Raw genomic sequence first — 23,901 nt, forward strand, 5'->3', positions numbered from 1 at the left:
TCACCCTTTATTCCTGTTGAACAGGTTTTTAGGGGTGTTGTCCTTATCCACATAGAGGGTCTAAGGATGAAGGAGAAGGTATGGAAGGTATGATATATTGTTTGTAAATCCTTCTGAGATAAATTTGTGATTGTGGGCTTTATAATTGACTAGACTTGACTTAAATTGTTCAACATGTTGAAAGTTTTTATTTCTGTTGACAAACTACAAAGCTGAAAGGTACATTTATGTCTCTGATCAGGCCCATAGACTAATACCCTACATATACAGTACATTTCAAACTACAAATTAATCAGAAATTAACTCTATTAATTTCCCATGTAGCAACTTAGCCTTGTGAGATTTGTTTTTCTGTGCATTAGATATTTAAGACAACAAAATAAGATGAACATAGTGAATTATCAAAGGCCACTGGTAATAAGATCACCCTGAACGACATCTGCTTCTACCACACAGACTGGTAATTATGAGGAGATATTGACGGCTGCAAGTCAGCTGCCTAATGAATTCAAATATTGATCCAGCGACCGTGCCTTTTGACAATGACAATCCCGTCTCCCAGCCCTCATTCAATAGCAATACAATGGGCTCCAGCTGTGAAATCCACCACTCATCCGTTGGTACAGGTAAATGCAGTCATCACATTCAGAATGGGAACTGTGTTGTGCCTTCCAAAAGATATTATGTAACTCCATAAACATGCACCTCCACACTTCCATATCCAGTCAAACGAGGAGAGCGTGGTGTAATTATGTATTGATAAGAACTAACTATTGATTTAATCATTCAAAGCCTTGTAGTTATAATTTAAGGCTCAAAACCAATGGTCAGGTTAAAAACATCCTATAATGTGTTTACTCAATAGTTTAGATTTTCAATTTATTTTATTAAGGATTCTTTGCAGGAGAAAAACGTGCATCTAATATTATGTATTGGCCTTTTCTTTATTAGGAAACACACTTATGTTTTAGCCATGGATGGTTATTAATTCAATACTTCACTGACATACAGTGTGATACTCTTTTCAGACAAGTAATTGACATGCATCAGTTGGCATAGATGAAAAAAAATTATATTTGTTTCTCTGGACACAAAAAATGTTTTCTTCCTCACAAAACCTCCACTGATGATTTTAGTTGTGAAAAGGATGGCAGGATGCCAGTGCCTAAAATAAAAAATACATGAGTTATCTGTATTGCTGCCTCGATTTATCTAGAGCTTTACATTATTTGGTTATTGATATGTTGTATACAAACAGGAAACATGATACTGTATTGCTTGTGAAATCTTGTTGACTCACATTGCCAAATGTTGTGGTGTGGAGGTTACTGCTGGGCTCCACATGGCTGAAGGTTAGTCTGTTTGGCCATCATCAATAGGGTTAAGGTCATTAACATGTTATGAATATCATGAGGCCATGGGAAAGCAAAGCAGAGGACCAACAAACTGGGCTCTGATTGGCTGGAGCGTGTCTCCCCCCACTGACCTAAGAGGTCATTTGAAGAGCTAATGACCTCTAACCTCATGCCAAGAGGGTGATGGAAAGGTTTGCATATAATTGATTGCTAAAATATTAAAAGTGTGTGGTGTTTAACTGAAAGCAAATAAACACTAGTATTAGCATGTTTGGAAAAATCAATTCCATCATGTCATAAGCTGGGGTCTGTCCAACCAAAACTTTGTTTTTGTTTTGCAATATTCGTACTGAAGACAGATCCTAGATTTCTTTCCTAAAATCTTGTCATTACCCAGTGACATTTTAACAGCACTGGCAATGACAGCTAATATAGGAATTGATTAGCTAATAAATCAACAAATTCAAATATTAATGATGACTACTATTAAACTACAATTACTAAGTCCTGTAAGGTAACGTTCTCTCATGCTTTGAAGCATCTTTTTATTTACTGCAATAAAATACAAAATCATCAGCACATAAACACACAAGAACATTCTTTAAAAAAGTTTATTGGCTTTTAAAACCACTTTAAAAATCTCACCAGTGAGTACTTTCCATTGAAAAAAGAAACAACGCATTTGCAATATTAACAAGCTACTGTACATTAAGCAGTACACCAGACAACACCACAGAGGAGGTTTTTTTTTCTACTGGTAGAAATGGACAAGATAGTCAAACAGAGTTGGTTCTGGGTCAGTCAAAGGTAAAGAATCAGAGTCACTGCTTGATGGAGCTCATGTACTCATAAAGAGGTGCATTTCCTTCATTCAAATTCAAATATCAGTGCCTTATTGTTAAAGAAAATTACGAGAAAATGTTATATTTCTTCACAAATGCATTTTGCAAAATAAGAATATGTAAAAAATCAACAAAAAACAGTCATCAATATAACATATAGAACAACATTAACTTAGAAAACAGCACAGAACGAAAGTAATGCAACTCATGAAACTAGCACTGCCAGTCTGGTTAACAGAACCTGCCCAAATCACAGAAGACAGTGGTTACCAAGAATACAAAGTACAACAGAAGTTATCACACATGCGTGCGTACAATCATTTATCAACATAATGAGCATGTAGGTTTTAAAAGGTTGTTTAACTTTTTTCCCTCAATGCTTTATATTCTCATGTATGAGAATGAGTAAGAAATGTGTATCTCACTGAGATTAATGCACATTTTGCTACAAGACAATTAGTCATTTTCTGACAGTTAATTTCCCTACGCATGTTGTCATAAAAAATATTTTTTTTCTTTTTTTTGTGGGCATCCATCATTACATTTGTCCATAAAGATGTGGCAAAGCCATGTGTCATAAAAATTTAGTGCAATAATGTGAACCTCCAAAGTTTGTTGAAACATGAGTAATCGTTTTTTCCAGTGTCTGCTGAAAGGCTTTGAGCACAATGTCTGTCACAGAGATGTTTGCAACCAGCTAACAGTATCACAACTTTTTTTCTCAATATACCATGCTATTGATCCTGCTCAAAGCACACATCACTTCTGCAACTGCAGAGACCTATTATCTTTGAATAGAAAAAAGTAAAAGAAAATCAGCAAGCGAGACCAGACAGCATTACTTTTACGACACATTGAGCCAGAAATGTAACACACAACATACAGTATCTTGCCGACTATAGATCTGTTAAGCTTTTTTTTCTTTTGAATGGCACATACTTAGCTAGAATAATGGCCATATTATAGTGTCTTGATACATCAAATCTCTATGTATCTATCCTATTTACAGATGAAGCTTAAACATGACTTATACAACATTGACAATAGCCAAAAACTCAAGCAAGCATCCTACTGTATCACATAGCCTACCTGGCTAGCAGTGATGGTTTCAACATGCTTTCAGGTCCATGGTTACCTATAAAACATAGGACAGTGACCATTTCACAAATCTACATACTGTACATAAGATTTACGCAACTTAACCCTTTTCCTCAAATGCAATAAAACTCTTTTATATCTCCGAGGCTGCCTGTTTCTCATTGTTGTTAATGTTAACTAGGAGTGTCTCTATGTGTAATAATCTCTTATGTTATTGAAACAGATCATCTTTGGTATGGAAATAAGGCTGGATTCTCCACAAACATAATTTAATTTCCTCTTGATCCCTAGATGGCATCAAAACATAAATGTCAGCCTCTAGCTTTCTATATAACTAAGCCTTCTCCATACCACTGATATTCTTATCCAAGCTGGGAGTATAGCATGCCAAAAGAATCTCATGACTGAAAGTGTGCCTGCCATGGTTAATAGACAGTATATCAATTCCTCTATTCCTCTAAATCCATTACTGATAAGGGCACACACAGTGTAGTCGTTAGCCTATACAATATGCATCTATATTTTAACACTGCAAAACAAAAACAATAAGAAATAGTACTGAAAATATCAGAGTAACAGCTGCCTTGATATGACGAAGCTCTGGATGGTTCAGAAGATTCTTAACATTATATTATATACAGTCTCTCTACAGATGGCATAAGGCCTTGGACTTTGGGAATAAGGCAGACAGTTGTTGATTCCTTTCGATGTATAGTCCACAAAGTGGCCTGAATTCCCATCTTCTCCCTACTGATTTATCTACTCCCTTAATAAGATATTAAACAGTACAAGAAGTATAGGCTTTAAGAACATTTCACTCTTGGACAATGCTCAGATGTAAATCAGTTTTCCACTGATTTGGTATATGATAAAGTATAAAGATTATGTCATAAATTCAGCACCTGGCAGCATAATATGCTACCCTTTTTTAATATTCAGATATGGCAGGCAAATGTACTACAACTATTATGTGCATATACTACAATCCCAATATTGTCTCCATTTGGTTGAACTTGAACTGCACACACTATTTATTTAGTAGACAACAGCAAATGTTTTTTTGGTCTTTTGTGCCAAATTTACTACCCATCTCCTTCTTTTGTCAACTGTCCGTTAAATTTAAATATTGCATTATTGATTGGTTATAACATGGAAGATTACGTTTCTCTTAATGTTCATAACATACAAACCTGCTCTTCGTAAGTGCATGCTGCCACCAAGTACTCACACTTTTACATTGAAATGCTTACATTTCTAATTTCAGATGAGGGAGAAAGATGATTAAGTACTGAAACTCTGGGTGACAAATGAAAAAGGAGAGAAGTAACTAAATGCAGTAGGAGAGATTTTCTGGTAAGCCTGGCACTTTTAACAGAACGAATGGCAAAGTCCAGACAAATCCCAACAAACTATAGTTTAACAACAGATAAACTACATACGCACCAAACAAACAACAGAGAACAGAAATCACACAGAGTAAAAGATAACATTAGCCCAGCATCTCTACTGTAGTAGGCTGGTCTTTGCTTTCTAGCCAGTCAAAACCAGAGTTCACAGTATCACTGCATATCTGCTGAAAAAGCGGGTCGTTCTTCAGCTCTTCCAGTGTTGAGTCTTCATATTGTTCCTGCTGTTGATTAGGATCAAACAGCAGGTTGGTGTCCAACGTGTTAAGGTCAGTGATGCTACTGGACAGATCTGAGGTCAGTCTGATGTCGTTTGAGAAGTCAGACGCCACAGCGTTGAGCTCAGAAGCTACCTGACCCACCAACTGGGAACTGGGGTTGAGGCCATCATCTCCCAACAAGTCCTTGACAGTGTTGTTGAAATCCAGCTGTTGCTCGTCCTCCACATCCTGCTGCTGTGTGCTCTGGAGGAGGAGCTGTGGTTGTGTCTGCACAGCATTCTCCTGGAGCTGCTGCTGGTCTTGCTCACCAGGACCCGCTTGTGCTTGGCTGTCCCCAGTTGAGAAACTCACCTGTTCTCCACTGCCGGTGGTGAGGTAGCCATGCTGCTGGAGCTCAAAGGCAGCAGGGCTAGAGCTAACAGGCAGCTGAGTTTGGTGAGCAGTTCCTCCAGCGAAGCCAGGAGTGGTCTCCAGGATCTGTGTGAGGTTCATACGGGCCGTGTAGTTAGAGGGGAGGTTGTTTATACCCAGGCCACGGACAGAATCATCCCCATCAGCTTCCATCTTGCTGAGAAGAACATTGGTGATTTTGGCGGTGTTACTTTGACCCTGCACAGGCAGCATCTCACTCTGCATCATGATGTTCAGGGGTACAGATTGGCTTCGCTGGACCATGCTGTGGACAGAGCCGACCGTCTGGCTGTTGGACAGGATGCTGAGCACCTCAGAGGTGATGGGGGAGTTAAAGGGTGAAACCACCGCTCGGGTGGTGGTGGTGGTGGTATTGGTGGTGGTGGTGGTTGGAGGGCCAGTGTTGCCACTGAAGTTTCTCTGGCGTACTGCAGGACTGACACTGCGGCAACGGAAAGAACTGGACGCAGATGAGGTTGATGCCTTGTTGTCCAACGGTGCAGGTACAGCAAAACTCTCCTGTTTAGTGGGAGTAGTTACACCTGTTACCAGCTGCTGCTGCTGCTGTTGTTGCTGTTGCTGTTGTTGTTGTTGCTGCTGCTGCTGTTGTTGTTGTTGTTGTTGTTGCTGCACCGGGGAAATTGGGGTCAAACGGCCAAAGTGAGCAGTATCCTGTCTTGACTGAGCCTGAAAGGACTGGCCTGGAATTGCAAAGGCATGTGGTTTACGAAACTGGTCATCTACCAGGTCTTGGTAGCTGGGCAGAATGCCAATGCTATGGTTGGGCAAAGGACCTGCAGAGTTGCTGTTGTAGCGGTTGTTGATCCACTCCAGTTTGGCCTTGTCAGGGTGTGTTGCCATTGGCCTCTGCATGGGCTTAACAGGGCTGCTGGAAACAATACTGGCGTCATGATAACCTGTGATGCTTGAGTTAATAGGAGTGAACGCAAAAGGGTTCCTGCACTCCACTGGGCTTGGGGGGACGCTGCTGCTGCAGTTGGACAGTGGTGTGCTGATGGGGGTGTGGCGACCCATGACTCCATCCACAGGGGTGATGGGAGCCATGCGGGAGCAGGGGCTCTCTCTCGTCAGGCTGTGCCCAAGCGTCATTTCAGAGGTGGGGGTGGGGGTCGGAGTTGGAGTCGGTGTTGGAGTGGGAGTTTGGACAGGAGTGGTACTGCTGTGGGCAGAGTGGAAGAAGGTCGTGCCGGCCTGATGAGCACTTAGGATAGAGCCTTGATTGCTGGCTGACTGGCCTTGTAAAGACACATCAACACAGCTACCAAACAGACCCTTCAGCTTCATCTGCTCCTCCATTTGGACTAGCTCCTCCACGATGCTGTCCTGGGTCATGTCATCATCATTGAACGGAAAGTAGTCCATGTTGGACTGAGAACCTGCAAAGTCAACCATCTCCTGCGTGAGGGTGAGCTGGCCAGAGGCCTCGGGGGGTTGAGCTATAATGGAAAGTTGGTCAGTAGGGGCTTGTTTGTGTTCTGCTGGTATCTGCTGCGCAAACGCCTGCTTCCGAAGCTCATCAAGCTCTCCCTCCTCCCATATTGTGCTCTTTAAGTCACTCATCACAGAGGCTTCGTGTGCTCCTGAGTTGGCTGGTATGGCATGTGGGTCCCCGGTGATCTGCCGTAGCAATGCCTGATCCGACGTGTTGTTTCCAGCTGCTCCAGTGCTGGTATCAGTGCTGAGAGAATGGTCTTCACGTTTCACCATCAAAACCTGGGGTTTGACAACAGTCTGGGAGCCCTCAGTGTGTGTGATAGGCGAGTCAGAAAGTGCAAGAATCTGTGTGGGCCCTATGGAGGTGTGTTTCACAGTCACTTTGCAGGGGGCACTCTCTGGTCTGGCAGGGGTTCCCGGTCTGGGGATCCTCTTCAATGCAGCATTGATTCCAGGTTTGGGATTGTCAATTATAGCTAGTGGCTGCTGGGAGATAAACACCCTCTTCACAGGAATCACATGGGACTCCCCGGCTGGGCCTGTGCGCTTCCTGGGGCTCTTGGCATCTAGGCAGGGATCCTTCGTTGTTGGGGTAACAGCGGATGAGCCTATAGATATTGTGTTGCCATTGGAGTTCTGATTATCAACAGTCAAGTACAAAGTACTGTCATGGCAGTTACTGTTATTGCTGTCCTGAGTCCCAGCTACAGCTACAGAGACAGGAGGGGATGTGGGGTCCATTTTTATCCTCGCCCCTTTGTCTGGTCCGGGAGAACACTTAATCAGGAAGCTTGGCTCACTGGCAGCCCTGAACTTAGCCATTCTCTCCTCTTTGGCCCCAACAGCAGTTTTCTCTGTGCCATGGGTGGGGTTACTGTCATTTCCAGCTTCAGACACCACTTTAATGTCAGTGGAGAGGATTGGGGTGGAGACTACGGCACTGGGTCTGATTGCAGAAGACTGAGAGGCAAATGAGGTCCCACCGTGTGGCTGCTGGGAATCGTCCAAAGCAGCTATGGTATTCACACCTGCAGAGGCAGGACGCACGGTTGTGCTGCTGCTGTTGGGAGCCAGAGCAATGGCCGTCATCTTTACCACGTTGACTGAGCTGACGTGGGGAGTTGGCATCACAGTTTTTATGGGACTGTTAGTGATGAGCAGGGTAGGGGGTGAGCGCAGCGTGATAGCACTGGTGGCAGAGGGCTTGGGCAGAATTTGTGCGTACCGTGTGCCGTGTCGTGCCAGCCGGTCACCCACAGGACTAGCTGAGATGTTCTGGGGATGTTTGGGGGACTGTTTAAGAGACTGAGTGACTACTTGGAAGTTCACAGGCAACACTTTCCCCTCTGCTGTCCCTACAGGGCTGGGTGAGGTCATTAACTGCCTACCTCTCTGTACCTGGAAAGAAAAGTAAGAATATAAAATTACATTTAGGCACATTTTTCAATAAGATATCTGAGTATAATCAGTGGGAGAAATTCGGCCAAATACCGTGACTGGGCTGGGGACAGCTGCTACCACGATGCCTATGGTGGGCTGTGGGGAGAGCAGAGCAGGGCTACCACAGGGGATGGTGGGGCCAGGGGTACTGGCCTCCGCTCTCTTGACCTGGACCTCACTGGGCAGGGGTGAGTGGAGCTTCTGCTCCTGCTGCTTCTTCTGGATCTTGCGCTGCAGTTGCTGCTTTGCATCAACAGAAGGAGAGGGCAGGGTCTTCACCTGGGGCTGGAAAGAGTTTGCCTCAGCTGTTGGCACAAACGCAGAGGCTGGAGTTGGCGTCTTCATTCCTGTTGAGAGAAGAAACAAATTGAAGAATTATGATTAGCAAAGATGGAGTGTCAGTGAGAGCAAAGCACTTCAAACCAGGCATGGTCAATAGTCAGGGTTTTTAATAGTTCTGAACTTGTAGTGCCACTTATAAGCAAGGGAAGTATTATGCACTGTATTGTCAAGTATTTAGAACTGCAAGGTACAAGAGGGTTTAAAATTGAAAACTCAACTTTATATTACCATTGCTGATCTTAAACCATATTGCCCTGCCATAACGTCACCATTTATTTAAATCATAATTTCTCAAAAAACCATTGAACGTTGTACACAAGATGGGTTTACTCTGTTAGTTTCCATAAAGTTGTTTAGTGGGAGTAGGCCATTTTAGCCATGTAATTATTATCGTACTTTTCTACCATGGTCTAGGTTTATCATTGCAAACATTTTCTCCACCCCAAATGGTTTACAGACAGCTGAATTAACCTATTTACATTTTCAGCACCATGGACAGCTGACAACTGTGTGCATGCACTGTTTTAGGAGACACACGCAGCATCACATTAAGAAAACACGATGTCCAGTAGTGATCATCATGAGGCACATAATCACAAATGTGCTTTTTCAACTTAACATATCCCTCCTCACACGCACACACACAGCAGTAAAATAAAAATAAAACACCAGCAGATCAGAGGACATCTTTACCTGTGGGTGTTCCGGTCATAACAGTGAGTGCAGCCATGGACTTAGTACCAATGTAGTGGCTATTGAGCAGGAAGCGGGCCAGGTCCTCCACATTGTCAAACTGACGACTCAGGACCTTTTGGGCCCACTCACACACCAGGCCACAGGCTGCAGATCTCATTTCATCCTCAGCGCTCGGGGACTGGCCCGTCGACTCCATCAGCTCACACTACAGAAGAGAGCAGCAGGTGGATGAGCATCAGACTGTTTTTAAAATATATTTTACCATATCTTTTTTTTTTTGCAGTCTAACTAACTCTAACTAAATCTAACTCACCCCATCACCAGATTTCTGCAGATCCAGGTTGGGTAAGGATGGCATGTGAACAAAAGCTTTCTTCCTTAACCCGCTATAACAGTATGTGAGAAGGAGTTAAGGTGTCTGAAACATAATGACTAAATTTAAAAACCATCTCATATAAATCTGCCTGCAATAGTCCTCAGGCAATAGTGTTGTTCTTACCACAGAACCATGCGTTTGGCGCAATGGCACAACTGAGAACTATTAACACAGCTTTTTTGTGGAATTTCTTGAACTTTTTTTATTATTTTAGAAGGTTGGATTTCTCTGTGGTTCATTGATTATATATTGTGCCTCTTCCTGTGCATTATTCATAATATTTGTAATGCAAACAGCATTTGCCTTTAGTCTTAAAAAAAAACAACAGTCGTAAACAGACAAACTTTATTTAGCTTACCTCTATTCAAAGCTGGATTAGGAAGAGAAAGAAGAAATACATGATCTGCCTCCTCAAATCTTGGCAACTGAATGGCACTACTATGTGTCATCAATTGACCAACAGCATCAACTAACTTGCTCACAATATGAAGACTATGTAGACAAAATAAAGTGAAGCACAGACAAATAAAAGCATAGGAAAACTTTGTTGACCAGTTCATGAGAATTAAAGGATATTTGGATTTGCCCCTCATGCCCAGTCGACGTGCCTTCATGTTAGGAAAGACATTCTTCATGATCTTTCCAAAGTCCGCTGCACTCAGTGGATTGTAGCCAAGATTGTCACAATAGCTCCTATACGAGAAGAGAATCCTCCATAAGATTAAAAGTGAAATACATACTGTTGTTAGTCCCCTTTTCTGTTTCCCTGACCTCACAGTGAGGTCACACACACTCACTTGTATTCATCATACACCTCTTGCTTTGGGAGTGAAGTCTCTGGGTGCTCTTCTAGGTGATTCCGTATCCAGTTAAATGCATACATCTGTTGAGTACGGCTTGACGACATGGAACTCTGATCACTGAAATTGATACAGAAGAAAAATAAATCTGGTGAGGCAGTGTCCTCGATTTGTATGCATCATTTCTTGTTAATACAGAAACTTTAATACCATAATCCAGGAGTGGAGGACCCCCTCTCATTCTCAGTCCAAATGGGCAGAATTGGGGGGTTGGGGTGATGAATAGATATGGGGAAACAAATGAAACACAGACAGCTAGGTATAGCAAAAGTCTACATAGATCAGTGGTTTGCTTCATAATTATAATCAATCATACAGCTGAAAAATGAATGATAATTTTGTATAAGAAACTCACCAGTGACAAGCAACCCTCAAAAATGTCAAAAAACTGAAATTCATTTTTAGGAGCTAGCAGCCTAAACAGTGTCTGCAAAGTAGCCAGTGGATAGTGACTTGAATTTTTGACAAGCAATGAGACAAAAGTGCCAATAATGTAATGAGAGCCCCAACAACGCAGCTGTGTATATGTGAGACAAAAAAGACCAAAGAGAAAAGTGGAAATCTTGAGTAAAGTGTGCATGTGTCTGTGACATACCTTTTATCATTGCCACTGCTGGGACCAGAAGGCAACTTCAGGTAGAGGTAGAGTTTTTCTATGTCTGTAAACTTCTCAACATCTTGCTGTAAAAATAAAAATGATCACAAAAGGAAAAAGAGATTATTCATATAAAACAAAGTAAAAAAATGTTTCACTAACAGAATCTATAAATATATGCTTCATGAGAGTAATATTGGAAAAGAGAATGAAGACAGAAGCTGACACTGATCAAATGACTCAAAGTCTTATTTCTAAGTCTTATATTCTAATTGTTAACTCTTCACAACTGGACAAATAGATAAATGTGCACAGAAAATGTAGGCTATCTGGTCCAAAATGTGCTGATTTGCTACACATGTGTAAGAGTTGCACACAACCTCCTTACTATTGATTCAACCCCAATTGGTTACTAACAATGGACTCATCTTACCTCTTTTCTTTTCTATTTGCCTCTTTGTTGCTAGGGGAACCAATACTTGAATGAAAGAGGTGAGAGCTGTCAGCAATGAGCAGTGGATAAAAAAGGCTATTTACTACACTCCACTGCTACAAGCATAGGGTGAGTTAGTCCTTCTCTGCTTATACAGAGTATATGATATTACAATAAGATTTTTAATTACAAAATCACATCTCAGATACGGGAGCCACCCAACAGCCACATGATTGCAATATACATTAAATATGTTCATTTTCAAACAACTTTGTGTAAGAGATTTTGCCATGCAGCTATGCCGTGTTAGCTATCTCCTTCCCTGGTTGCACTAGTCCAACATTGCTTCTGATAATACTGGCTTTCCAGGATTTTTCACAAATGCGATTAAGTATTTTGATGTGTCAGATATTTGATTCACTGGATAAGCCAAAAACAGCCATGGTTTTTCAATAAAATTTCCTAAAAATGTATTATATCATTATGTATAGAGACTTCATCTTAACATAAGAGTCCATACACTATCACTGAAAAGTTTGGAATCACCTGGACGTTTTTCTTCTCTCCTTCAATAATGGCTTTTTTAACCGAGATAAAAATCATATAATTGTCTTATGTCCAAATGTCTTATTTACATTTCAAATAGTTTGGGCCCCAAAAGAAGAATAATCAAATGATTAAAACTTCCATTTAGTCGATGGCCCCACAGTGTTGCATGACAGGGGACGATGCTTTTTAAAACTTCAATTTGGAATTTGTTTTCAAGTCCAGAAAAGCGTAAGTGACCCTCGATCATTATTGAACCACAACGGTGCAATTGGGCTTTAAATATTTTAGGAAGCTGGTTTTCTTTGGGCACTCTGTGCACTCTACTTAGTGGTTATATTGAATATGTTTAACTGGGATTCTTCAGTGCATAGTATGTTCAGCAGATGTTTCAATAGCGCTAACCCTAGACTAACCTTGTATTTCTATTGTAAAGTTTAAAGAACAGCTTTGCTAAAGCAACACTCCTGTTAATTTCAGCTTGTTATAGCCATTATTGTGCACTTGGCACTGAAACAGGAACATGTTCCTATTTAAATCTGCACACATTTTGATGCCAAGTTTCTAATTAACTTTTTACCAATTATGACAATGATTTCTTAAATTCTTAATGAACTGTTGCCCATAAGCATCTTTGTCTTTTTCTGCCCTTTAAATTGTCACTCTGGTTGAACCATTGTACAGTGTTTTGTTCTCCATGTACAAAACACGACTTTTATTGCAGACCCTCCAGACAAAATGACATATTTTTGTAAAGAAGACTTTCTACAACCTAACACAATTAAAAAATATAGAGTAATCGTCTCAGTCATCTGACTGTACCCAATTAAGCTTTTGTGGCAGGAGATTTCTAAACCTTTGAACGGTTGTGTATGTGGTGATATAGGACTGTATAAATATCACACTACTATTTTGTCTCCTCGCCTTTACATTGTAAGGTGTTCCGGATAATTACCCCGCAACACTATTTAGACACACTGACGTGCTGTGTGCAACAGTGTCAATGTGTAACCATCTGAAGTGCTTTCATATTAAAAAGGGACTAAACCTGCCAGCCGAAATCTGTCAAACACCAGATAGCCTTGTTGAAATTAAAAAAAGAAACTGTATTTTCTATTGGTAACAAAGAATTAACTAAGCTTTATCGTGTAGCCTTAATGTCATTGACATGGATTTGTTGCTGAATACAAGGTGTGGGCCACTTCAGCTCAGATACATCAACAACAAAATGTGCATAAATAGATAGCTTTCGCACATACACATAGATAAAAGATAAATATGTCACTTTCTTTGTAAATACCAAAGAAGTTGTTCCTTTGTATATTGCAAATTAAAATGCATCAATGTGTAAGTAGAGGCCAATATAATGTACTATTTACTGTTACTATATTGAATAAACTATAAAAATAATATAATAAAATAATTTGACTATTGCTGTGATGTAAATATTAGACAAGCATGGTTCCATACGAGTTATTTCTAAACAGTAGGACAATTAAGCATTAAACATCATATACATACACACACACACACATATATATATATATACACACACACACACACACACACACACATATACATATATATATATACACACATACACATATATATATACACACATATACATATATATATACACACATATACATATATACATATATACACACATATACATACATATATATATATATATACACACACACATATACATATACATATATATATATATATATATACATACACACATACATATATATATATATATATATATACACACATACATACATATTGTATGACACACCTTCTCATTCAATGCGTTTTCTTTATTTTCATGACTATTTACATTGTAGATTCTCACTGAAGGCATCAAAACTATGAATGAACACATATGGAATTATGTAACATGTTAACAAAAAAGTGTGAAATAACTGAAAACATGTCATATTTTAGATTCCTCAAAGTAGCCACCCTTTGCTTTTTTGATAGCGCTGCAAACCCTTGGTGTTCTCTCAATGAGCTCCATGAGGTAGTCACCTGAAATGGTTTTCACTTCACAGGTGTGACTTGTCAGGGTTAATTAGTGGAATTTGTTCCCTTATTAATGGGGTTGGGACCATTACTTGTGTTGTGCAGAAGTCAGGTTGATACACAGCCGACAGCCCTATTAGAATTAATATTATGGCAAGAAACAATCAGCTAAGTAAAGAGAAACGAGTGGCCATCTTTACTTTAACAAATGAAGGTCAGTCAGTCCGGAAAATTGCGAAAACTTTGAATGTGTCCCCAAGTGCAGTCGCAAAAAACATCAAGCGCTACAACGAAACTGGCTCACATGAGGACCGCCCCATGAAAGGAAGACCACAGTCACCTCTGCTGCTGAGGATAAGTTCATCCGAGTCACCAGCCTCAGAAATTGCAAGTTAAAAGCAGCTCAGATTAGAGACCAGATGAATGCCACACAGAGTTCTAGCAGCAGACACATCTCTAGAACAACTGTTAAGAGGAGACTGCGCGAATCAGGCCTTCATGGTCAAATTGCTGCTAGGAAACCACTGTTAAGGAGAGGCAACAAGCAGAAGAGATTTGTTTGGGCCAAGAAACACAAGGAATGGACATTAGACCAGTGGAAATCTGTGCTTTGGTCTGATGAGTCCAAATTTGAGATCTTTGGTTCCAACCGCCGTGTCTTTGTGCGACGCAGAAAAGGTGAATGGATGGATTCTACATGCCTGGTTCCCACTGTGAAGCATGGAGGAGGAGGTGTGATGGTGTGGGGGTGCTTTGCTGGTGACACTGTTGGGGATTTATTCAAAATTGAAGGCATACTGAACCAGCATGGCTAACACAGCATTCTGCAGCGACATGCCATCCCATCCGGGTTATCATTTATTTTTCAACAGGACAATGACCCCAAACACACCTTCAGGCTGTGTAAGGGCTATTTGACCAAGAAGGAGAGTGATGGAGTGCTGTGCCAGATGACCTGGCCTCCACAGTCACCAGACCTGAACCCAATCGAGATGGTTTGGGGTGAGCTGGACCGCAGAGTGAAGGCAAAAGGGCCAACAAGTGCTAAGCATCTCTGGGAACTCCTTCAAGACCGCTGGAAAACGATTTCAGGTGACTACCTCTTGAAGCTCATCGAGAGAATGCCAAGAGTGTGCAAAGCAGTAATCAGAGCAAAGGGTGGCTACTTTGAAGAAACTATAAGACATGTTTTCAGTTATTTCACACTTTTTTGTTAAGTACATAATTCCACGTGTTCATTCATAGTTTTGATGCCTTCAGTGACAATCTACAATGTAAATAGTCATGAAAATAAAGAAAACGCATTGAATGAGAAGGTGTGTCCAAACTTTTGGCCTGTTATGTATGTATGTATGTATGTATGTATGTATATATATATAGTTCCTTTAAAAAAAAAAAGCTAAGCTACACACCTGTTCTTATCAACCACCAATAAACATTAACATGTACATTCTGTAGACCAATTTGTTATGGATACTCACCAATATGCTGTCCACTTTTGATTGTACAGATTTGCTACAATGAAAAAAAGAGAGCAAAAGACAGAAATGTGAATAAATGACTTGGGATAAAAATAACATTGATACATGCAGGGTTTTCTTATTTCAACTAAGTTTGGTTTTATTTCCTGTCCCTGGTGACCTGTTGTCTTTGAATGGTATAAAGTCTGATAAGGAACTAGTTACCAGAAGGAGACTTTACATGATGCTAAATTATGCACAATCAGATGTGCTGAAAAATGTGTTGCATCACAATGAAGTAAAGGAATTGAAATCAAGACAAGACATTTTGTTTTTATCTATATCTTCTCAGATATCATGATATGCAGTGGCTTTGGTAAGTATTCAGACTCTTTTTGCACACTTTATTGTGTTACAGATGATTCAATTCAAAATGGATTTAATGAACTTTTATGCCATCAATCTACAAACAATAAACAATATCAAAACAGCAAAAACATATTTCAGAATGTTTGGCAAATGTATTTAAAATCTCAATCTCTCATTTGCATAAGAGGTCAGGCCCTTATTCAGAATCAACTTTGGCAGAAATTACAGCTTCAAGTCTTCTTCCTGGCAGATCCTCTACAATTCAGTCAGCTTGAATGGGGAGTGTGTGAACTGCCATCTTCAGGTCTTTCCACAGAAGTTTTTCGGGGTTCAAGTCCAGGCTTCAGCTGGGTCATTCAAGTAAATTCCCAGATATATCCCAAAGCAATTTCAGCGCTGTCTTGGCTGTCTGCTTCGGGTTGTTGTTGTGCTGAAGGCTAAACCTTCTGTAATCGTGTGCACTCTGGAGAAGGTTTACTTCTAGCTCCTTTTTGTATCTGGCTGCTTTCATTTTTCTCTAGCTTCTGACAAGTCTCCACATGACTTCTGCAGAGAAGCACCTCCACGGCACGATGCTTTTTTTTTATATCATTAGTGGTATTAGCCAGGTGATGCCTTGAGTTGGATGACCAGCTCTAGGAAGAGTCTTGGTTGTTCCATACTTCTTCCATTTCGCAATGATGGAGTCCACTGTGCTCCTTGGAACATTCAAAGCTTTAGAAATGGTTTCATACCCATGCCCACATCTCACCCTTGACACCAATTGATCGTAAAGGAACACAGAGAGTTCCTTGGACATCATGGCTTGGTGGGAAAAGCCCTGTGAATTGTGGGGCCTTATGTACAGGTGTTTGCCTTTTTAAATCATGTCCAATCATTTGAATTTGCCATTGGATAACGCCAATGAAGTTCTAGGGGTCTGTGTCCTCATTCACTGCTCCCTATACAATGGGCCCTCAATAGTTTATTGTAGAGTGAGTTAATTAAGATCTTTGACACTTATGAATTCTCATAATTTTGCATTGTAGATAGGTGTAGTTTGCACCATTGTAATTTTTGCATCTGTAGAATGTTTTTTTTTTCTCATTGTGGGGTCCATGCGATGGACAGTACTTTTTGTTTCATAGGCCTTTTTTTTAACATCACACATTTTGACTTGTCAAGGCAGTCAAAAACCAGGTGTTAATAATAACAGTATCAATAGCTCTGTTCCATTTGAATGTCCTAGTAAGTGATAACAGTGTGACAGTGAACCAGCATGCACAATACCAGGACTCTAAAACTGAATCAGTTTTTTTAATTTTAATTTTAATTTACACGTGCTTTTCCTACTGTGACATGAAAAAATGTCTTCTGCAAAAAAAGGCCAATTTTGGACCTTGCACCATAGTTGATAAGAGTTAATAGCAATTTCAGACACATCCTTAGAAGTATTTCAAGGATAATCAAAGCAGGTGCACCAAATGATAAAGAGTAAAGACTCTGAACTCTTATGTAAATGAGCAACTTAATTTTTAGTAATATTTAATAGATTTGCAAAATAAAAGCCTCTAAAACACGTTTTTACTTTGTCACTATAGTGTAAGTACATGTAATCAATTTTAAATTACATCTATAAAGTGAGCTAAATGTGAATGGGGTTTGAATTCTTTCCAAAACCACTGTACAGTATGTCAGATGTATAGATAATAAAACGTCAAGTTATTTAGTTGCTTTTAATCACAATCTATTGCATGGTGATGAGAACTCAAATATAAATAATTGAGTTTTAACCATTTCTAAAGTCACTGTAGAAACTAAACATGTTAAAATCAAACCCTTATTAGCAGAGTGCCTTGTATTGTTATTAGCAGCATTAAATCAGTGTGAGGCTGTCTCTCTGTGGAGCAGTCTGGTTTGACACCTGTCATCCTGAGCATCAGCACCACCGGTGGATTTGGTGTCATCTATCACACATGGCCTCCTATGGCTCGATGCTAATGATTATAGCTACTACTGCTGTAAATAACCAGTCGTTAACGTGTTATTAATGCATAAACAGGTAGCGGACAGCGTAGCTCTTCTCGCTGATGTCGTATTTCCGTTAAATAACTGCGTTTAGCACGGGAGCACTCGTGTTATTTTCAGTCGCTTTGTGCAGCACACATCCTCCCTGCCACTTCACAGCCAGATACGCTAATTATAAGGCTACTGCTAGCGATAAGGACAGTACTGGCTGCTTGAGGATTATTTTCATCCTTACCAAATTGAATTCTTTATTTTGAACTGTAACGCGTTAGCCTCGGGCCCTTGGAGTCCTGGCACCAGCGCTGGAAGAGAGCCTAATCCCGAGGCAGGCTTCTGACCAGGTTGTTGTTGATCATCAGCCATCACGATGGAGGGGTGGTGGGGGAGCTTTAACAAGTAGGCCTCATCCCCGGCTGTGCACTGCACCGGACCCACCGCTGCTGGAGCGGCTCAGTCAGCTAGGACAGCCTGCTGAATCCACCACAGAGCATGGCTACAAACACTGTGATCTGACCCTCGCAAAACACAAAACTAAACCATAAAAACCACCCGGGAATACAAAAGGCATTTCGCAGAGGTCTCTCGGCTGCCGCAAATAGCACGCCTGCAGCAGCCAGCAGCAGCTACAGACGAGCTGCCTGCGTCAAGTTACAGACAGGTAGCACAGACAAGCCCGGAAATACACTGGGATTTCGCTTTCGAAATAAAAGCATACGATTTGACGTGTTTAAAGGTTCGCATTTCTTTGCAAGTCTGTCTTTAAAACAACCCCTCACATGTCCAGATGTACATACAATTTTCTTTTATGAAGTTAGGCCTAATATGAGGAGGATTTCTTTGTTTTTCCCGAGACAGCTTTCCTTGCGGATAGTAACACCGAGAGGGTATTTAGTACTAAAAAGAGTAACTTTGGAAGATCGCAGCTCGGGGTAAACTTTGGAGTATATTTTTTTTGCACAGAACAAGGACAGTATATATATATATATATATATATATATATATATATATATATATATATATATATATATATATATATATATATATACATTGGAAGCACATCAGGAAGGGGTCTTTTAATGACCTGTATGAAGGAGGAACGAATCGATTATAGCAAGGACAACCTGTTTCAATGTACATATTTTAAATACAAACTCGAAAAAGAATATCTTTTTCGAGTCTTTTTTTTTGTTGGTTGGACAAAACAACAGTTTGCGAATTTATGATGGACATTTTCTGACATTTTCTAGACAAAATAAATAATCAATTAACTAAAAAAATGATTGTCAGATTAATCAAAGATAATCATTGGTTGCAGCCCTGTTTGAAAATAAATCCTTGTTTTGTTTTAAGAGTTTTAATTTTAAATTCCTGACGGGGATTTTATTTTTTCAATGTGTTACCAGTAACTTGACGCTGGTCTTTGCGATGCAGTTCTGCTGTCAGCCGGCAGGGGCGCTGCTGCAGGAAGCTGGTTGATCAGATAGTGACAATGACGGGTAAACAGTCAGGGTGATATCACTTCAACATGTAACCTGGTCATTTACCAGCGTGTGTATTTATCAAATGCTCTACCGATATGTTTCTATCAAATGATAATCTGATCAGACTCTTGGAGGAAGTGCAAACAGATTGTTCCAAGATTTCTCTTTGCTCATCACACAGCTGACTATTTTTTTCTCCTTCGGCTGAAATTTGAGACACAGCTGGCGAAAAAATAACCTGCAAGGATAAATTGGATTGAGGCTGTCTGTACCAGATATAAATATAAGTTAACTTATGCCACACCAGTGACCCTGCTGTAAAATGACACATGTTACACACATGTCCAGTTAATTTAATTATAATTACTGTTGTTAACCTACGTATAATTAGTAATGTTTTATTCAGAGGAATGAAGCCACCAGGTCAAGAAAAACAAGACCTAAATAAATTCTTTCATCATGACTTATTTTATGCTGCCATCTATTGATGGAAACAAGTAATGTTACTCCAATGCTCCAATGACACCATGGTCATGAAACATAATGCAAGACAGCAAAAGACTCATGCACATATGGCAAAGGCATGTATGGACAAGTACACAGTAACTCTTAATAGAAATGTTGCTACTTGGCTTCTGTTTGTTTGCAGGACATAAAGTTGCTCTGCTCCAGTTTTGTTTATTTAATGTCTGTTAGCACATGATGTTACTACTTTTCTGTTTATCCTATGCAGTAACTAATAGTAACTAGTTTTTCAGTGCACAGAATTGACAAGGAGTCTTTGACATGACTACTTCTATGTGTATGTGTGTGTGTGACAAATGTTTGTTTTTTTCAGTATTATAACCTCCTTTATTTTGGTTAGCTGTTTCACTGGCACAAACATAGACCAATGCACCAATACAGTCTGAATGGATGAAAGGTAATGCCTTACATTTTTGTATTGTCAGTAATTTACACAATGTATAAATAATAGGATACAATGAATACAAAATATTGCTTGTAATCAAAAATCTGAGAGACAGGAAGTACTTAAATTAGAAAATGATTTAAGTGCTTTATTTTCTGCTGATAGTTCAGAGTCCAATTGGGTGTTTGTTTGCCTTACAAGGACACTGGATTTATACAATAATATGGATATCAGTAGGCTATATTCCAGGAATCTAAAACTAAATACAACAGTGCCTCCTTGACTATGAACTTCAAGTAAGGATTAATTAATCTTAATATGAATTTAAATTTTAAATAATATATATAAAAATGAATTACTGGTGGCTGCTAACAGAATTTGAGCCCCTAATCACACAGTTGGTTTTTATTTTTCACTATGCAGATGATATTGTTCTTGTAGCTGAGATATAAAAAGGCCTGAAGAGCATGTTAAATATTTATATTGGTCATACACTTTCTTAATTATAGAAGAAAGTCCATGACAAGAAAAATATTTGATTTACATTTTGGTTTAATAGCGATACCTATTTGCAACTCCACTGTATAAATATTATGCTTGATCGTAGACTAAGCTGTAGTAGTTTAAATATAATATTGTGATCTTTTTTAAACATGAAAACTATGATTGGAGTAAAACAGAAGATCAGCGATGTTCAGTTTTAGGATTATATAATTTAGTTGTGGTGTGTAAACGAGATGTGGGTAACAGTCTCGGGAATTGTAAAACATTTTCTCACTTAACAGGCTTTAATTATGATCAGATAGCCAAAAGGTCTCATTTTTAATTTCTGGTGTAATTCGCTTCAACATTTATATATTCTTGGCAATTTCTCCTTCTCTCCATAACGTATCATACACACATCCATCAGACCTTATCATTTGCTGGCTTGTTAACAACACCGGAGGTGTGGAACAGTGACACTTCATCTAAATCTCAAGAAAATGTTGTTTCCTTGTTAGTCATTGTTTTCTCACTCTATTTTTGACCTCCGGTTGCTGGCTATTCTGGACTGATTTATTTTACTGTCAATCTCCTGTCACTTCTGATTTGGGCTGTACGGTCTCATATCAGTAGTCTTTGCCCTTGCTCATTCCTCCAAATGTTAAGATTTGCACAACACTCTTACCAAAGTTGCTGCCATTTTTGTGGCCATAACTACCCATATAGCCAAATATGACACAGAAACAATTTACAATATCTCCTCAATGTAGCTACTTAGTTCTGAGTCATGTGTACATTGCTTGATTATTCAAACACAAAATGTTACTTTTTATTGGAATTATTTCACATTATGCTGTGCCATATTTGCCAAACACCTGCCAATATTTTCTCCCTTAAACTTAAATACAGGCTACTTAAAATTCAAAGACATATATAAATATAATGAGAAATATATAAAGAAAAAGCTGACCATAACCATATTTCATATAGCACATTTAAACACATTAATTGCCCTCTACCACCACTTATTTTGTTATGATTTCATAACCTGCTCCCTGGAAATCAAGCAGGTCACACATTAGACTGGCAGTGACCTAAAGCTACCTTCGTCTTCGTAGGAACTGGTGAATGTGGGACAGCGAGGTCACCGTGGTGCAGAGTTCGGTGAGTCTGGCTCTCACGTGCACTGTGCAGCCATGGCTGTTCCAATCCTCTTACAACCCCCACTTCTTCCTGCACTCAGGCCAGACTTTAAGATCAGCCTGCCGTGCTCAGGTCTTATCCTGAAGATACAGTAGATCCTCAACACAGAGTCACGCCAGCAGGTATCAAACACCACAGCCAACACGCTTCTCTCTGTATGCCTACCTCTGTGTAGTAGGTTTAGTAGTAGTTTGCTATTAAGATGCATTCACTGACATGTCCACTCAAGAAAATGATTTACAGATATTTTCTGTATGAATTGCTTTAGTAGAAACAAAATACAGTTTAAGAAAAGCATATGGTTGATGTACAGCATAATCCAAACTATTTAAATTTGTCTGGCAAAATCAGCACGACTGTTGTTGGTAACCTACTTCTAGTTCAAGCACTCAAATGCTCATCCAAAGGATTCATTGTTTAAATTGATAGGAACTAAGCAACTAGAGCTAAAAGGATTAGACGATTAATTGATTAGTCCATTAACAGAACATTAATTGGCAGCTTGTTTTGTTCATGTTTTAAGGAAAATTGGCAAACATTTAAGGGTTCCAGCTGTTAAATCATGAGAATGTTATTTATGGGCAAAAAAAATAAAATTATGTCATAATATATCACCTTGGGTTATGGTAAATGATGATAGGCTTTGTAATAACTTCATTAATTGAGGCAATTACCGGTAATTAAAAAAAACAATCTGTAGATTAATAAAAGTAACTAAAGGTTATCTTTTTGCAAACGCTCAACCTGAATAGATGTGTTGCTGTAAAGTATCCACAGTGTGCCTGCAATAAGGAAGACGTTTTAGAAATTTTATCCCTCAAATACTGTTATCATGTCCCATAAATAACACTGTTAATTCCAAAATATGTAGGTAAGCCATGTTTCCTTCTGGTTTATCATTTCAGTACCACAATTAAATATGGGAGTCCCTGGCTTTGACGTCACTTACACAACCTATCCCAGGCCGGACTGTCATTGCAGATTTTATACAGCGTTTTTTTTCCCTTTTTTTCTTGGCGTCCTGTAGAAGAGCGGATGGGAAATTCTGATGTCATCAACCTTGGCACAGCGGGACAGAGGAGCATGCAGACCCTCAGGGTGCCACGATTGGTGCCCATGTGTTTGTGCCCCGTAGATGGTGAAATAGATGGTGTGGTGCTGCCCGCCTGTGCTGCACCTGCGCCTCAGCATGCTGATTGATCAGTTTGGTCATGTGGAATGTCACCATCTGCTCCCCAGTCCCACTCACCCCTTCTTGTGTGAATGCCAATCACTGGCAGGAAGATAGTTATTTAAGCCATGTCAAATCAGGCGCATGACGATGAGCAATATGCCAGGAACACTTGAAATGTGTGTTGCAGCCGTAGTATGCACAACAGCATATCTTACAGTAAAAGGACAACCATGACTTCAGACTGCAAATGGGTGTATGCTTTCTTTGTGTTTTTTTCCTTTCACTAATATATTCTGCAATAATTGAATTTTATAACTGAGGCTGCGTGATGGTGTGATTGTGTGATTGTGTGCATGTGTTTTTATTTCTTTTGCACATAAAAGTCTTCATTTTTACTTTCTTTTATTTTAAGCACGGCTCCTTCTTTATTTCTCCACCATCCCCTTCAGTTGCTCCTTTTTGGCCTCCTAATGGTCAACAACGTATCAGGAGGCCATCAGGAGTGACATTCTTCATTGTAGAGCGTCATAACCAATGACATTTCAACCATGGGAAAATAAAGATATGCAAATTTGAACTCATTAACATTTGCATTACCTGTTTGAATAATCGCACTCCTGACAAGACTGCAATTAACTAAGATTGATGCAAAGTTCAGGGTTAGGGGACTGTATATATTTGCTCTTGGATCATTTACCCAAGATGTGTGT

General features: G+C 39.7%; 1 protein-coding gene across 2 annotated transcripts; it reads right to left on the reverse strand.

Moving 5' to 3' along the window:
• Window positions 1-1,948: 1,948 nt before the first annotated feature.
• LOC120564015 (DNA-binding protein RFX7) lies at window positions 1,949-18,583 on the reverse strand. Of its 2 annotated transcripts, none has more exons than XM_039808596.1 (10): window positions 18,176-18,583; window positions 15,586-15,619; window positions 11,098-11,183; window positions 10,653-10,691; window positions 10,440-10,562; window positions 10,219-10,335; window positions 9,580-9,664; window positions 9,264-9,471; window positions 8,280-8,575; window positions 1,949-8,186 (listed from the first exon to the last, which is right to left on the reverse strand). In XM_039808596.1, exons 1-10 carry the CDS (start codon window positions 18,301-18,303, stop codon window positions 4,785-4,787), a joined length of 4,518 nt encoding a protein of 1,505 aa, XP_039664530.1. In that variant the 5' UTR covers window positions 18,304-18,583; the 3' UTR covers window positions 1,949-4,784. The 2 variants fall into 2 exon arrangements, with proteins under 2 accessions (XP_039664530.1, XP_039664529.1); XM_039808595.1 differs by having other exon boundaries at window positions 10,653-10,739.
• Window positions 18,584-23,901: the final 5,318 nt, after the last annotated feature.

This window comes from Perca fluviatilis, chromosome 8 (assembly GCF_010015445.1).
Source record: "Perca fluviatilis chromosome 8, GENO_Pfluv_1.0, whole genome shotgun sequence".
In the NCBI taxonomy this organism is placed as follows: domain Eukaryota; kingdom Metazoa; phylum Chordata; class Actinopteri; order Perciformes; family Percidae; genus Perca; species Perca fluviatilis.

What these genes read in the sequence shown, in the direction of transcription:
- LOC120564015 (XM_039808595.1), bottom strand. Translation starts at nt 18,303, where the DNA reads ATGGCTGATGATCAACAACAACCTGGTCAGAAGCCTGCCTCGGGATTA. An exon ending in CAAAAGTGGACAGCATATTG is followed by an intron (nt 11,184 to 15,585) that starts GTGAGTATCCAT and finishes TTATTTTTACAG; the next exon opens with CAAGATGTTGAGAAGTTTAC. An exon ending in CTGTCCCCAGCCCAGTCACG is followed by an intron (nt 8,187 to 8,279) that starts GTATTTGGCCGA and finishes TTTTCTTTCCAG; the next exon opens with GTACAGAGAGGTAGGCAGTT.